This window comes from Lissotriton vulgaris, chromosome 9 (genome assembly GCF_964263255.1).
Source record: "Lissotriton vulgaris chromosome 9, aLisVul1.2, whole genome shotgun sequence".
NCBI classification, from domain to species: domain Eukaryota; kingdom Metazoa; phylum Chordata; class Amphibia; order Caudata; family Salamandridae; genus Lissotriton; species Lissotriton vulgaris.
In genome coordinates this window covers 357,739,046-357,757,124 of record NC_141697.1, presented here as the reverse complement: position 1 = coordinate 357,757,124, position 18,079 = coordinate 357,739,046, and the positions used below count along the sequence as shown (strand labels likewise).

Sequence of the window (18,079 nt, the reverse complement as noted above, 5' to 3'; positions counted from 1 at the left end):
GCTCTTGTCCGGCAACAGCGTGGTCCGGGAAGGCTCCCTCAACTTCGGCCGACGTCACAGCTGGGCTCTTTTCTTTCTCCAAAATCTCCTTGTAGTCGGTCAGCACAGCAGGAGTCACTAGATCCGGAGAGACACGGCGGCAGTGTGTCGAATGCACCCACCGCTTCCTGTTGGTCACTCGTACAGCGGTTCGGGTTGCAAGGAGGACCTGTTCGGGGCCCTTCCACCTGGGCTCCAGACTGCTCGCTCTCTCAAACGACCGGATCATCACGTGGTCACCAGGGCGGAGATCATGGCCCTCTCCACTAGAGTTGTCAGGGAGCGCTTCTCGAACCTGTTGATGAATAGAAAGCAAATCATTTGTTAATCGTGCCAAATAGTCGTTCATCATAACACAAGGCACATCATGTATTAATCGCGGCTTAGGCACCCCCCAGATATTCATGGGGTGCCCAAACACCACCTCGTAGGGTGTAAGGCCAGTTCGTGAATGGGGTACTGATCTAAGAGAGAGCAGTGCTAGCGGCAAAGCGTCTGGCCACTTCAACGATGTAGACGCCACAATTTTGGCCAGCTTAAGTTTCAACGTAGCATTGTACCGCTCAACCAGACCTGCCGACTGAGGGTGGAATACAGCGTGGAACTTCTGCTGAATCCCTAACCCCTTCAGTACATACTCCACAATCTTTCCAACAAAATGAGGCCCATTATCACTCCACAGAAATTTACAAACTCCAAAGCGAGGAAAAAATTCCTTAAGCAACACCTTAGCTGTTGTCAAAGCCGTATTGTCTTTCGTGGGGAAAGCCTCAACCCATTTGCTAAAGGCACATACCACCACTAGGACGTACTTCAGGTTATTGCAGCGCTCGAGTTGGATGTAATCCATTTGGAGTACCTCAAAAGGTGCAGAAGGTGGAACGAACCCTCCTTTCGGAGTATGGGTCCCCTTTCCAGGATTGTGTTGTAAACAAACCAGGCAGGTCTGCACTACTCTCTTCGCAGTATTAGCAATCTCAGGATGTTCCCAAACTCGTGTTAACAGCCGAGTGATTGCAAGAGCTCCGACATGTGCCAGTCCATGCGTCATCTGGACCATCGCCTGCAAGTAAGCCGCAGGCAATTTCCATTTCTCCATGTCTTTGCTTCTCCAACAACCCTCGTCATCTAGTACCCCATCTGCTGCCCATGCCGCAAGTTCAGTTTCAGTAGCTGATTTTTGAATGTCCAATATTTCTGCTCTAGCATCACTCCATCGCTCAGCCTGCGATTGTATCACATACATGGGGGAGCTAGTTTGGGACATAGCCGTTTGTCTCGCTATGCTGTCTGCAAAGGTATTTCCTTGACCCACTTTATCCGTGATCTTTTTGTGGGCACTGCATTTTACTATCGCTACTTTCTTTGGGCCAAGCAACGCGTTTAGGAGATCACGCACTAGCTCTCCGTGCATAATGTGTTCTCCGTGAGATGTCAAAAACCCACGCTCTCTCCAGAGTAGCCCGAAGTCATGTGCTACTCCGAAGGCGTATCGGCTGTCTGTGTATATGTTCACACATAGGCCAACACTCAACTCGCAGGCTCTTGTTAAGGCTATCAGCTCTGCTGCCTGAGCCGATTTCTGTGGTATCCTAGCTGTTTCTACCACTGTCTTAAGTGTCGTGATCGCATAGGCTGCGGAAGTCGTACCATCTGGCAGCCTTAAACACGATCCATCAACCCACAGTTCCCCATCCACATCTGGAAGTGGCACATCCTGTAAGTCGACACGACCCTTTGTCTGTTCCTCGGTCAGGAAAACACAATCGTGATGTTTTTCTTCCTGACCCTCCTCGGCCGGATAGGGCAATAAAGTGGCAGGGTTCAAAGTAGCGCATCTTTTCAGTGTAATATGTGGCGCCAAAAGTGTCAGCTCATATCCTGTTAGCCGTGCACTCGTGAGGTATTGGGTCTTTGTTTGGTTTAGCAGAGCATCTACTGCGTGAGGAACTAACACCAGCAGTTTGTGCGATAACACTATTCCCCTCACTCTGTCGTATGGCTACTGCCGTTGCTGCTACCGCTCGAAAACACCCAGGCAACCCTTGTGCTACAGGATCAAGAATGGCAGAGAAGTATGCACATGGTCTCTGCTTATCCCCGTGTAGTTGCACTAACACGGACAACGCGCACCCATCATTCTCGTGCACGTACAGTGTGAAAAGTTTCGTGTAATCTGGTGTGCCTAACACGGGTGCGGAACAAAGGGCCTGCCTCAACTGTTCAAAAGCCTTCTGACATTCATCTGTCCATTCTAAGGGCATTGGTGTAGCTTTGGACAATAACGCTAGCAAGGGTTTTATGATATGTGAAAAACCCATGATCCACTGTCTACAAAAGGATGTCAACCCTATGAAGGCACGTACATCTCTCTGCGTGCGAGGGACAGGTGTGTCGAGAATTGCCTGAATCCGGTCAGATGTTAATGCACGCCCCTCCTTAGACAACAGATGACCGAGATAGGTCACCTGAGGTCTACAGTATTGAAGCTTTTTCTTCGAAACCTTATGATTGTTCTGTGCCAAAAAGGAAAGCAATGCAAGTGTACTTTCTTCACATTGTGCATAAGAGTCAGCAGCAAGCAGAAGGTCATCCACGTACTGGATGAGAGCAACGCCAGACTGCAATTTAAAAGAATCTAGCTGCCTTTTCAGAGCCTGGCTGTAGATGCTAGGGCTTTCAGTATAACCTTGGGGAACACGACAAAATCTATACGATTTATTATTTAACGTGAAGCCAAACAAATATCTGCTATCAGGATGGACAGGGATGGAAAAGAACGCATTTTTCAAATCTATTACACTAAACGTTGTGGCCGTTGGTGGAACCAACGTAAGCACGGTCGTGATATCAGACACCACCGGGTATTGGGGAATGACAATTTTGTTGATCTCTCGCAAGTCAATAATAAAGCGATAGACTTTGTCGTCAGTATCTCTCTTAAGGATCGGAAGAATAGGACTGTTGCAAACATTGTAAGGGACCTCCTCCACGACCCCTGCAAAAATTAAGTCCTGAACAATATGTGTCAATGCAATTTCACCTTCTCTAGAAATCTTATACTGTGGCACTCGTGGTAGAGGGGCCCCCTCCTTAACAGTAATGTGTATTGGTGGAATACGCATCTCTCCCACATCCGTATCTGAGGTCGCCCATAACGTATGCGGTAGAGAGGCCAAAGCTGGAATATCTAAAATAGCATAAAACCTGTCGGGGTCGGGATAATTGTCATTCAGGATAACCCGCACACCCTCAGGAGCGCACCGTATCGTTGCTCGAAAATATTTAAGCAAATCAATACCCAGGATATTATCTGGCGTATGGGGTGATAACAAAAATTGACCAAAACTGAAATATTTGTCAAGACATAATGCAAGGGGCTTTGACAATGGGCTAGGGGAGGGTGTGCCATCAAACCCTACGCATGTAATCATTTCGCCAGACAGGGGAGCCCTCGGAACCAAGTTTTTCGACAAAGCGCTACGTGTAGCTCCTGTGTCGACTAGAAATTGATCAGTAGAACCCAGAATACCCGCTGTTACATATGGACCCTGCTGATCTACCGGCACTTCAACTGATTCCTTACCCCATCCTACGCAGTCCTATGCATGCACATAATCCTGGTGCTCCACATTCTCACCCTCCGAAATCTGATATTGATTTCGTCTATCAAACGTGTTTCGCTCATCCTGGCCACGGCCCCTCTCCTCAACTCTTCCACGATCACTTCCGCCACCTCTCGCTCCCGTATAACCTCCTCTCGACCTACCACCTCCTCGACCACGCTGACTATGCTGCTCACGAAGTACCGGACAATCATCAGCCCAATGCCCAAACTCCTTACAATAAGCACACTGATCCTCCGCTATATCCGTATGACCATATGACGTATTCCCTCCACCTCGTCTACCTCTATCATTCCCTCTACCCTGTGTTCCCCGAACCTGCGCCAACATCACCTTCGTTTTCAATTCCTTCGCCTTTTTCTCAACACTTTCTTTAGCCTCCAATTCCTGCCGCTCATAATACTGAGCCATAGTTAACAAAGACGCATGGGTCGCCGTGGCCCAGGAACTTTCACTCAATTTCAATCTTTTTGCAATCTCCGGTAGGAGATTAGCCACATACTTATCTACAAACAAATGCCGACCCGTATCGTCTGTTAAAGATTGACCACTGTAATCATGGAATGCCTCCTCGAAGCGTGTAAAGAAATCTGAAACCGTTTCATCGGGTTTCTGTTTGCACGAAGTTAACATAGTCCAATCGATCTTTTTAGAGGGAACAAGCGTCTTTAATTTAATCAAGATAGCTGCCGGAAGATCTAGAATTAACTGACAAGGCTTACACGCCGGTTCCCTATCTAATTCGGCAGCATTTATTTATTTCCATGTGCCCCCCAATATTGTTTCATCATTATTTTTACGAATTTGTCTCCACATATCAGGTGGTAGAATTAGCCCAAAGAACAAATCTATATCAACAAGAGTCATCACACAAGACGAAATAGCCCCTTCCACCCCTTCATAAAATGCCGCCGGATTTTTCCGAAGATCAGGTAGAGAATTTTTCAATGCCATAACATCTGCTCTATTCCAAGGCGTGTATACCCAGTTATATACAAAATACCCTTTCGCATCCTTTGACGATTTATCATCATCTGTACCTTCCCCTTTAGGTGGAACATACAAGGGCGCGGCTTCACGCATAGGCATAACATGCAATGCAAACCTCTTATCTGAACCCCGGAGAGAACACTCCTTAATCTGCCCGTTATTCTCCGATTTGGACTCCTTTTGCCTCCTTTCCGCTCCTCCCGCAATCTCGTCGTCTCGTCTCGCAGCCGGATCAGTTGCTTGAATAGGTCGTCAACATCTGCAAGATCAAATACACCTCTAACCAAATTCTCACGATACACTGACAACGATTTAGGTTCTAACGTGTCTGAAAGTTCACGATACGCGGCAACAACTTCATCCGCCAAACTAGACAAAAAATACATTAATTCAAGATCCGACCACGCCCTCTTCTCCGCAAGCAACTCATCCTGAGAAACACATTTCTTATTCACTTTACGAGCCCAACTGCGTAAATGTGCGGACCTCTCCGCAGTAAACCTGAGAGCAGATACACCCTTCTGGTCCGACTTATCCTGTCCATCATCCTCCGAATCTGCAGCTGGTGCCGTCGGCGAAACGTACGGAGGCGGTGACCGATCTAGCAATGAAAAATCATCAATTTCATTATTAAGGACAGGATAAAGCGGTCGGCGAATAGGAAATTGACCAGTCGTTTGCAATTTACGTTCCCGTTCCTCCCTCTCTTTCTTCTCCTGAGCCTCCTTCTCCTCAAGCTGTAAAGCCTTATCCCGAGCAGCCTTGCGCTGCTCTTTGTCCGCCAAGGCAACTTCACGCTTCATACGCTCACGCACCGCTTTCTCCCACATTCGCACACAATCAAACATGTTTTGTCTAGACCTGCGTTGAAACAAACATTGCTCCACAAACTGTACTTTTCGTAAATCGAACGACCCATGTAGTGGCCATTGCAATTCAGGATCAGCCTTTGTATACTTATGCCATAATTTGCTGTACATAATAGGGGGCAGGCCGAATTTGATGTACATCTCGCGATTTGGTGTTCCTTCTGGGGGAGCCGGCTGTGCTTCCGCTAACCTAATTGTGGTACCATTTCCAAGACAGCACATCCCTCGGAGTGTGCTGAAAACAGGCATGTTCAAAAAGTATCACAAAAGCGTGACACCGTACAAAATGGCACTTACAGTACTTCACACAAATGTGCCGCTCAGAAGGAAAAAACAAAGTTAGAGAAACATCTCTACATGCCTGCCTATGTGAAGTGCACTACACATATGAGTTCAAAGATCACAAAGTCACAATGTTAGCTAACTCAAATCAAAACGTAGATCGTAGGACTTCGGCAAGCGTCCGAGGACTACCTTACCGATCACAAATCATAGAACTTCAGTAAGCGTCCGAAGACTACCTTACCGAACACAAATCATAGAACTTCAGTAAGCGTCCGAAGACTACCTTACCGAACACAAATCTTACCCAAATTCTCAAATGTCCAGATTCCAACTGCCAAGGTCTTGTAATCGAATCAGCCAAACGGCACTTTCCCAGCAACACACACACTCGAAAACTCAGTCGGAGACCGGCGCCACCTGGAAGGTCAGATCGGAAGGAAAGGAAGAAACACCGTGGGAGCCAAGACTCGGGTCACTCAGTGGCAGCGCCCGTCCATGGCGAGTTTCCAAGCCTTCGTCATGACCTCTCCTTCGGGCATCCGAGTCGCCGATGAGTCCCTTCGTGGTCGCCAATTTGAAGTAATCAGGGTTCCCAAGGCCTACATGCTCCGAGGATAACCCACTTACACTCAAGAACTGTTGGCACGGAAACTGGAAAAAGCAAAGAACAAGTTTATTAAGACCCCATGGGGTGGTGGTACACTCAAACAACACCCTTCGGTAATGCAAGAGGTATCACACCGAACACCGGTGTGACCCCGATTTTTATACAGTTTTAGGGCAATAAAAGATAGGCGGAACAAGTTTAGAACACATTTAGGTACATATATGGTCATGTTTTGGAATACAGCCAGCTCATTGGAGGGGGTACAACTCCGCTGGTCAGTTTGGCGCACATTCCTAAAGGCTTACTGGTCAGTTGGGACTGCGCATGTGCACGCTTGACCAGTACTAAAAATAGCCTGTTGCTGGGCAGACTGAAGTGGTCAGTGGTACGGACAACGGACTAAAGGGCACGCCGGCCACGAGGCCGCTTATGGTCTAAGATGGCTGCCGCAACATTCAAAATGGCATTTTCATATATAGCCAAGTTAAGGAGGACAACGTGTAGTTTCAGCTAATCGCTAACGCGGCCATGCCAATTACGACACTTTGCCCAACTGTTGTAGTTGTCTCTTGTGGTAACTTTGGTAGGCATCCACTGATGGAAACGTCTGAGTTGAACTACTATTACTGCAACCCGGTGTAACCATGTATCCTATGTGTTGTAAAGCGCTCTGATGCCTTTGGGCAATGTCCGCGCTATATAAATCAGCAAATATACGATAGTTCCCCAGCCCCGGCACCCCACCCGCCAAATCAGCTCTCTGCAGGTAAAGGTCATGCACAGCAGCGTCAGTTGTAAATGGCATACGTTTTGGGTAGCACCATAGCAGCCCATTACACAACCAAAAGCCGATGATGCACAGCGTGTACCCTCTGAAGTGGGTACCAGGTGTAGACTGCGGCTTTCATTCATTGTTATCTACCCAGTCCCTCTAGCTCCCAAATCAGCTTTCCAGAGCCTTTCGCAGTGCGCAGCTAGCTTGTAGGCTAAATATTCTTGGTCAGCACACTCATAGGATGTGTGCACCTACCTGGACATCATATATTTTCATTTACTCACAAATGTATGGTATCAGAGAGCGCTATGTCAGCCTCTTTAAGCTGTGCCTGTCAGAGGTTAGGTTCTGGCTGTGGTTGTCGTTAGTACCTTGCAAACAGACTCTCTATCTGCCTCTAACCTACAAAATCCCGTTTCTGAAGAGCCTACTGCGTACAGGCGGTACATTATTGCAATGTCGTGCTCGAAAACTATTGCAACAAGAATATCGACTGGAAAAATATTGTGAAGGTCAGTATATATGGGTAAATATAGGTTTACTATAGATGCTTTAAATGTATGTCTTGTGTTCCTAGATGTGGGTGGAATGAAAAATAATAAATCTATAGTAACCTAGTACCTTCACAATATGTTTTGTTGATAATCGTGCTATGAATACAGCAAGGATACTTGGTATTGTTTCTGGTGGAACAATATTTTTGAGGTCTGTATTCTAATATACAGCCCTCTGCAGCTACTGCTTGAGCCCACAGCTACTGGACCAGATGCACATGGCCTTATGCGGCTCACAGTAAAATCTATTTACTGGAACCCATATGCACAAATCAACTTTCCACAGATGTGGGTCTTGTGTAGTGTGATCTGAGGGTAAAATGTGGCTTTAGGCTCGTTTAGCACCCAGTTATCACTACATAACTATGCAGTGCTTAATTTGTAACAAAAAAGTAAGTGTCAGGGCCCGTGTCAGGAGCCCACTGTGCCTTACATCACCCATTGCCAATGCCATTGCAGGCAATGACAGTACTAACACAACTACAACTGTCACACTCCTACAAGTGATACAATTCACATCATTTCAAGCCCCCAAAGCTATAAGAATGGCCCGGAGGCAGGTATTAGTAATTTTTAATGTAAATTAAATTAATAAACAACTGGTATTATGCTCACCTGTAAATTAGACAAACATCGCCACCATGTGGCAGACAGTCATAAAAGCTGGTTTTGCCAATTAAGTGCCAGTGCTGAGCACCAGAAACCACTGGCTCAAATTAAGCACTGGAACCAGATGCACAATAGCCAAAGGCAGTGTTCATTTGGTGCTGTGAATATGGAGGCCCATAAACTGAAATTCCTGTGCAACTGAAAATGGAAAGCATGAATTCTGACATTTCCCTCAATGGATCTGCGTCAAACAAAAAAACGAATCTGGACATTCAGCTCGTCCACCCAATTTAATGCAACGTTTTCAAATGGAGCCACAGTTATTTACAAATCAACCTTCCTCCCATTAACTTTCCCCAACAATTGCGAATGCACAAGAAAACTGAGATATTGAAAAAGATTATACATGCTCTCTGTCAAATCGTATGCAGATTTCTCATACCAACGTTTTTAGCAAATGGACTTTCTCCTTGGAATGGTGCTTACATTTGATGGATCCTCAATAAAAACCAAACTATAACAATGCATACCAAATCAATTCTGCACTTGAAAACAATGTTAAAGTTTTAAGCAAGAGCCTTTTAAAAGAAAATTACAATGTACGCAAACATTTGCATAATTAAATTCAGGATTTCATGATTTAAGAAGTCACAATCATATTTTATTATGTCAGTTGGTGAGAGTATGCACATCGTTTTTTACCTGCTCATAAAGAACATTTTCTGTCCCTTTAAATATTGTCCACATTCCCAATTTAAATAACATCCTTTTTTTATATAATATTTTCATAGATTTTTTTCCACAATATTGACTATGAATTTGAAATTTTGAGTGTAAATTAAAGGTTTCGCAAAATTGACTGCAACTGTCAAAATTTAGATTTGTTTGACTGAAAACATAATTTGAAAAATCTGATTCTAGTGTTCAATATAGTTCCACATTGTATTACCTAATTTGAGCTCTGTGTCACCACAAGAAAGTTAGCTGAAAGCTCATCCAGTATCTTTGTTTTGGGTGTGAAATATTTTTCTCTATGGGAAGTCACAGAAGGAAAAGTACTTTTGGGAATGTTCCTCTATAACTTTTGCCTCCTTAACCAATCCTCATGAATCTATTGAGGATTAACTTGAGGTGTATGAAACACGTTGTGGTGGAAAGTTCATGCAGTTTGTCAAAATAGCACCAAATATATTCAATGTTCATAACACATGATGCCCATTTGGCATAGTTTGTAATCTTAAATTAGGAGTCGCTGTCTATATTGTTATGCTCCACACTGTTTCTGACACACATAATATGAAGAATGGCCCATGTGACATAGTTTTAAATATCTCATCACAATATTTCTATGAAATTACACAGGGACCAGCAGTTTGGGGGAAGGGAGGTTATCCTAATCGGATCTTTACAGAAGTTAATTTGGAAGCCAGATGAGGTGGGGTAGAGAAACACACTCTTGAACGGTTTAAGATAACTCTCTACTTTCTTAGCCAGGTCTCTACAACTAAAGTCAATCATACACACACACTTTCATGCAGGTGAAATGTGTGTCACAGTTTGGACATATGTCAGCATCCAAATAATTCCCCATCAGGAACCTGATGCTGTAACCTTTATCATCACACCACTGTGGTCCCACCTATTAATTAATGGACTAGTTCCCCCACAAAAGATACCTGACATCTTTGCCCTCCGATGACCAAAACCAGGAACATGATCTGATGTGGGCATAAATTAGCTTCATCCCTTTCTTCTTCATTTCCACCTATACTCTCTGCACTTTAAGTCACACCCGTTTAAGATTTGCAACGCACCCCCTTCGGATGTTTTCCCACACCTCGCACTATACCTCTGAGCCCTGCCGCTTTTCACATGCTCACATCATGTCCTCTCCCTCTAACCGAGTATTACCACCACCACAACTAAGAAGTAAGTTAAAAAAAACTAATTGTTGGTGCAGGAAAAGCAACTGAATGTTTTACAGTAAATTGCTCTTCGTGACAAAAGTTTAAAGATAGTGAAACCTCGAGTTTGTAAAATTTGGGAGCCAACCCAAGCACATCAAGTAAATGCTATGCTGGAAACAAAAACGCCACCTTAGGTTCAATTTATTTATTGTTCATAGAATTGTTTGCTGGACATTGTTTTGTGCTCCCAAGACTGCTAACGTTTCCTGTTTTCACAGGTATTTTTCCAAAAGAACATGAGGTCTGCACTATACATCTGCCTATTTGTCACTCTGCTTCATGGATTAGTCCTCTGTGATCATCATGAAGGCCATGGAAACAAAGACAAGCATGGCCACTCTGACCACAAACACCATGAAAGTGAAACTATGGCCTGCCACAAAATTTCAGAATCCATTTCACATTTTTCATTCCAACTCTTCAATCACTCTCTCAGGGCAGCAGGGTCCCGTAATGTAGTCGTCTCTCCTGTAAGTGTTGCAACTACCATGGCGATGTTGTCTTTAGGGGCAAAAGGTGCCACTTTGAGTCAAATACTACATGGCCTTCACTTAAACCTTACCAGCATTTCACTACAGGATATCCACGAGAGCTTCCATCACCTTCTCCAGATGCTAAACAAACCTGATAGCGAGCTGCAAATGAGCGTGGGCAATGCCCTCTTTATTAAGACAGATTTTAAACTCCTGAACAAATTTCTAGATGATCTGAAAACGCATTATAATTCAGAAGCCTTTTCAACCAATTTCCAAAATGAAGAAGAAGCAAAAAAACAGATAAACGATTACGTGGAGAAGCACACAAACGGAAAAATTGTAGACATGATGCAGAGCGTGGACAAGGACGCTGCAATGGTTCTGCTTAACTATATTTTCTTCAGAGGTAAGATTGTTTGTGAATTGATACTGTATTGGTGGACCTAAACGTGATTGCCAATATTAATTCCCAGACTATTAAAACAATTTCTTATAATATCTTTAATTGAAGTTCCTTATGCTTTCCTTCTAAGACTGGTTTGAATATTTTTGGCTTCTTTGAAACTCTTTTGCCAAGTATGGACTTGTAATTTTTCCTGGGCGTAGTTTGCGTAGTAGTGCTACGAGTAGCTATGCAAAGTGCACTTCGCACTACGTGAGCTATGCGTAGCTATGCAAACTGCGTAGTGCACTGTGCAAAATGCTGTTCGCACTGATTACACAGTGCTGAATGCATGTCCGCACTTTGCAATCTGTGCAGACAGCATCTTGCACAGTGCAAGCAGTTGTTTTCTGCCGCTCGAGTGGATTTCTACTCAAGAGGCCGCTTTCTCAACGCCGACTAGTAGTTTCTCATCGCAAGTGGTCGCAAGCATAGGCGACCACTCGCAATGAGAAACCTGACCCCACCGCGCTGAGAATCTTGCTGGTAGGTTTATTTTCCACGCTCGCGATTGGCAACTTGATGTTGCTGATCGCGAATGAGGAAAAAGTCTCGCCAATATGTCATTTTGCTTGCTCACGGTTGCCAACTTGACATTGAGGACTGTGAGCAAGCAAAAAATGATTGCTACTGTACGCGTGTTTGCACTGTGCTTTGTGCAATTCGCGTAGTGCGGAGTAGCGCAAACTTCGCAAACTATGCAAGCGTAGCGTAGTACTTTGCCCAGGGTTACTTGTAATGCCGGTTTCATCTTTGAGTCCCTGGATAAGAGTATGACCATCTGCAGACATTAATCAAAATCACATACAAATGCAACATTCATTCTTTTTATGAACCTTTTAGTATACGAAAGATGTGCCAACGCTTTTTCTCTTCAAATCTCCAGCTCCTCTTTATAAGAACACTTTTAGTGTTAGTCTGTCCCTCTTTACTTCTGTGCCATTTCTGTCATCGCCGACCTCAACACATACGCAGGACGTAAAACAGATTGCAAATGGATTTACAGTAACCATAGGCTGGTTACGGTTCGGGAGGCCCATGGGCAACACTGCTAGTTACTGGGACTTAAATATGACAATAAGTGGTCTTTTAAAGTTACCCGAAATAGAGACAAAGTGTGCCAATTTTAAGCACTGACCTCTCAGGACAGCGAGCCAAAGTAGTCCAAGTCTTACTCAGGAAGAAGCAACAAGATGAACAGAACTCAGCAATGCACACTAATAACATTCAATAAAGCAATATCTAGAAAGCCCTTTAAAAATAAATGCATTTTTGTTCACGCACAAATAAATGCTACACATAAAAATATAATCATATGCACGATTGTTGCCTTTTGCATTTACTATATGTGTTTCACAATGCACAGACCTTATTCTACATTCTTCAAAACAAGCTTTTCACAATTCAATAATGTTTACCTCTTGTTTTTGACATAGGCTTAACACAATATAAAAACTCCTGCCTACTTAGTTTACATTCGCCTGTCACTGCAAGGATGCCTGACGATGACATTTGGCATAGTTCTACAATATAAAGGAGTAATGCACACGGTCTTAGTCACCATTATTTCCTGACAAAAATCACTAATACATTTCAATACATAAGTTCTTTTTCTGGCTTCTTGTGACCATGGATGACTAGGTATTTGGATCATGTGTCTAAGTCTCCCACTCCTCCAGAATTGACAGATGAGGTTTATTTCCTTCATTTAACACATACCCACTGTTCCTGCATTGTGATGCCCTCTTATCACACCTTACACGGTATAACAAAGGTGCCAGTGTATTGTATGGTTAGGCACTCGTGACCCATGCCCAGTGTTCCTGTATTGTGATCCTCGCTTATAACACCTTCCTCTGTGTAACAAAGGTGCCTGTGTACGACTAGCCGCTTTTGACCATGGATGACTAAGTATATGGATCATGTGTCTTAGGGCCAGATGTAGGTCGCCCAATACCGGTCGGTAACGGCCGAAATTACCGAATTTCGGCCGTTACCGACCGGTATAGGGCTTTTTAGATGTAGGTGACATTTTTGTAGGACCTGGTATTTTACTGAATCGGTAATTTAAGGATTCTGTAAAATATTGAATTCTTAACAGACCGATTCGGTAAATTACTGAATCCAGTATGTAGGGAGCACTCAAGTTAGTGCATTCCTCAGTTAAGGATTCGTTATTTACCACCAACTACAAGTTGGTGGTAAATAATGAAAACCTTTGAAAAAGCATTTTTTTTGCTTTTCCAACAGTGCCATGTTGCAGACATACATACCCTGCCACCCTTCAATGTTTTCCCCCTTTTACCGATTCGGTAATTTCCATTTGGCCCATATAGGAATGAATGTAATTGCTATGGCCCTGGAGGCCCATAGGAATGAATGTCAATTACCGAATCGGTAAATACCGATTCGGTAAATACCGAATTTTACAGATTCGATCAAATTTACCGAAAAATTACCTGCATACTATTTACCTATTCTTCGGTATTTAAGAATAGGTAAATAGTATTTACCTACATTTGGCCCTAAGTCTTCTGCTCCCCCAGAATTGACAGATGAGGTTTATTTCCTTCATCTAACACATGCCCACTGTTCCTGCGTTGTGATCCCTTCTTATCACACCTTACGTGGTATAACAAAGGTCCCAGTGTATGGCTAGCCGCTTGTGACTTCTATCCAGTAATTGTGCATTGGGATCCCCTCTTATCAAACCTTCCCCGGTATAACAAAGGTGCCAGTGTATGGCTAGAAACTCGTGACCCGTGACCAGTGTTCCTGAATTGTGATCCTCTCTTATCACACCTTCCTCTGTATAACACAGGTGCCTGTATACGACTAGCCACTTGTGACACGTGCCCAGTGTTCCGGCATTGGGATCCCCTCTTATCACATCTTCAACTTTATAACAAAGGTGCCGGTGCATGACTAGCCGCTTGTGACCCCGCTCACAGTTCCTGCATTGTGATCCCCTCTTATCACACCTTACGCGGTATAACAAAGGTGCTTGTCTATGGCTAGCCGCTTATAACACCTGCCCAGTGTTCCTGTATTCAGATCCCCTCTTATCACACCTTCCCTAGTATAACTAAGGTGCTGGTGTACGGCTAGCCGTTTGTGACCCCTCACCCTCCCAGTGCATTAACACCTGAATGTGGCACAATTCCTGACAGATGGGCAGACTGACAGTAGTGTCTCTTTTACTAGCAGCTGCCTGAGTGTGCAGAGAAGGACAAAGAGAGCGAAAAATGTTTTGGTACCCTGGGATGACCTTAAACTCCAATCACAGAGTCAGTAGAATCTGGCATACCTCAGTCGAGAGCGAAGTTCTTTAAATCGAGTAATGGACAAATTATAATCCATTACAAATATCTGTAGCAATTCATTTAGGATGAAACTATGACCCTAAACGTGAATTCTGGGCCCATTCAAACATTGCAACATAACTCTCTTTGGTCTCTGAAGTGTGATCAAGTCAAAAATAGATTTTAACCGAATTTACAATAAAGTGTTTTCTGCCTATCAAAGCCGAGGAGCGAGTACACTTTATGAAAAGGAATTGTCCATTAAACTTGAGCCACGTGATTTAAGAGACCCGGCATCTCTCGCTCTGTTCTCAAACCAGAGTCAACATTAAAATGAGTCCCATCAGTTGCAAGCCTGACTCTTCCTACATGACTGGCTTAGTCAGACAGAAGTCATTGCCACCCAGTCTGCGCATGTGCATACATGTTACATGCATGACCTGCTATATATGCACGGCCAACTTACCTCATCTGCCCATAGGACGTTGGCCTTATGTTAAAAGATGGACACTGTAGTTGCAACTCTTAACCAATGTTAGTGGTGCATTATTGTGGGTAAAACTCCTTGTAGTATCTCCACAAAGCAGGGGTTACAAATTCGAAGCTCCACAACGTGAACAAAACAAACTGCGTTATTTTGCAAGTGGAACACAGTTCCTCTCAGTTAGACTATGCACCTTTTAATTTGGATTACGTTTTTTAAAGATACGGATATTTACAATGAAGTTGTCAAATGGAAATTAAATTGCTGTGTGTACAGATATGGATTGTCATGTATTTACATTTGAAACATCTCGTTCCTTACTTAATCGTTTTGGAGAAGATCAAAGTAGTATTTTTCATTGAGGTATATACATAAATAGTTTTTTAATAATTACATAATGGATAATGTAAAGAAATGGACATGGGGTAAACTGGCCATTTTGCAGAGGGCTTCTATAATATTTGACATCAAAAGTCCAGCAAAATCGTAGATCGACATGTACACCTTTACAAATATTTTTGAGCTTATCAATGATTTAAATACATCACCGGGTGACGAGCTTGAACCCATATTCTCTGCAGCTTACTTCACCCTAATATCTTCATGATTTCATGAAGGTACATGTCTAATGATCGTCTTCGGTAAAAATATTTGTAAGAAATTGATAGGGATTCGGAAATTTGTACTTGCAGCTGGGAACATTCATGGGCCATGGAAAAATCGCGTAAAATATAGCTTCAAATGATGGAAGGCCTAAATGAATAAAGTGAAATGGGGATAACTGAGGAGGTCATTTGTAAGGCTGGTCTTTAGAAAAAGAATCCATGTAATAGGAAAACATTTTTGCATTTACCCTTTAAACAGTCTACATAACCACACACATACAGCCACCAATAAATGAAGAAACACTTTCATCTAAAAGTCTATTTAGCCATTCCTATTCTCTTTGCAGTGCTTGGATTTTTATATATTCCTTCAGCTAAAAGCAGGGAATATAATAATTATGTTAAAATTGACAATTACCTGTCACAAATATTTTGCTAAATAACTTATGACCTAATTTGGGGCCCGATTACAAGTTTATCGGGCACACCGCTAGCCCTCCATCAGTCAAGAGAATGCCGCCAAACCGGCGGCATCCCGAACCACCTCATCACAACTTTACTGTGTGCCGGCGGTGCAGTCACAGCGGCTGCATGCTTCAGCTCTAAAAGGAGCCTGAAGGCAATTCCAGCCACATTTCTGCACCTCCAGAAAGTTGGGCGCACTGTTGCCAGACACCATGTTGTGCATGGTACACAGTGCATGCAACATGGCCCCTGGCCACAAACCTCATGTGCTAAATCGATCTGGGGCCTTTTTGTGGCCCTTTACCTGCCTTTCGACCAACCCTTTCATTTCAGGATCCCCACCATGAAAAGGTCGACAGAAAGGCAGGTCATAATTCCCACGGCAGTGCCACCATTGATCGTCACTGTCCACACAGCAGCCCCCAGGGACGCTTCGATATTGCAGTGGCGGTAGTCTAGAGGCGGTCATGAGAGGATCTCCCGCCCGCATTGAAATCCACCAGTCCGACCGTCAAATAAGTGGGCGGTCGGGCAGCCAGAATGAGAGGGCAGTCTCCAGACCAGCAAAGTCATTATCGGACCCTTGCAATTTTAAAGGAGATGAAGACCTATCCTAACCTGCCAAAACAGTAGCTGTCCTGCTCCATTTATAGTCAGAGGAAACCATGAATTTATACCAGCGGAGCATCCACTACCTTCACCGGAGTAAACCTTTGACTTGGCATCCCGTATGCCAACGGGCTGCAAGGTCATAGTGATGGTCGTATAGGGCAACCATCACTCCTTTTCCCTGTCTGTGTCTTCCACACGATCTATTGCAGACCTGGCCAGGGAAAATCATTAAAGACTGCATGCACAGGGTTAAAACTACCTGGGCATAGGGCCATTCATTTGTTGTTTTAAAAAAAATTCTCATGCTTTGTGAGTTTGTTCCTGGAAAACAAGTTTGCAGAGCGGACACTTGAAAACATGGGACTTACTGGCAAACCACTTCAGTGAAGGAAGCATTTGCAGCCATTGTTCCCTCTACGAAAAAAGAGAACAAGGGAGACCCTACTCACAAAGGAACCAGGGTAATGCGTTTATCCAGAAAAACAATGGTTCCTGTGGCATATCACTTTGTAAATTAGTTGATAAACTGAGACTTGATAACAATCCAAGTATTAGAGAAAGGGTGGCAACAAGGAGGGAGAAACACAATTATATCAGTTTCAAACCATTTTTTTATGCTTCAAATAACAAAAATGAATAAAATTGATTTGACTGCGACATATAATACAATATACAAAGTGCAATATGTCCCCAGTGATTTGTGAAGTAACCAAAAGACAACGTGTGTACAGTTAAGTGAACTATACAGGTTACAATGGTGGCTATTTACAAGAAGGGCGGAATATGCAAACACAACAGGTGATGGACCGAATGTGGATCAATGTCACACACTCAACCCAGTCCAAAGATCTGGGCCCAAATCCATCGTTATTTTGCACTCCACACCACCCTGGGTTAGACAATGGCGATATGCAAATCAGCTCTGACCCTGTGCCCCATGGGAACAGTCCAGTCCGAACTACAAAAGCCATGTCCTTCCCAGAACGGAATCAAGCATCCGAGGACCGGACCGGTTTCGAGGTAACACCTCTCATCAGCCCGGCTAGCTTGACTCCAGTGGTGTGGAGTGCCTGGGACCCATGTCTGGGCATCCCCAGCGCACTTAGGGCGGAATATGCAAACACAACAGGTGATGGACCGAATGTGGATCAATGTCACACACTCAACCCAGTCCAAAGATCTGGGCCCATATCCATCGTTATTTTGCACTCCACACCACCCTGGGTTAGACAATGGCGATATGCAAATCAGCTCTGACCCTGTGCCCCATGGGAACAGTCCAGTCCGAACTACAAAAGCCATGTCCTTCCCAGAACGGAATCAAGCATCCGAGGACCGGACCGGTTTCGAGGTAACACCTCTCATCAGCCCG

The 18,079-nt window shown here is 44.0% G+C and overlaps 1 protein-coding gene across 1 annotated transcript in view; it reads left to right on the top strand.

Moving 5' to 3' along the window:
- Window positions 1-18,079, top strand: part of LOC147690131 (alpha-1-antitrypsin-like) — a 113,312-nt gene that overhangs the window by 13,834 nt on the left and 81,399 nt on the right. Inside the window, exon 2 of the mRNA XM_086937732.1 lies at window positions 10,540-11,203. Coding sequence (XP_086793858.1) covers window positions 10,558-11,203 — 646 coding nt within the window. The 5' untranslated portion in view covers window positions 10,540-10,557. The remainder of the gene's footprint in view (window positions 1-10,539; window positions 11,204-18,079) is intronic.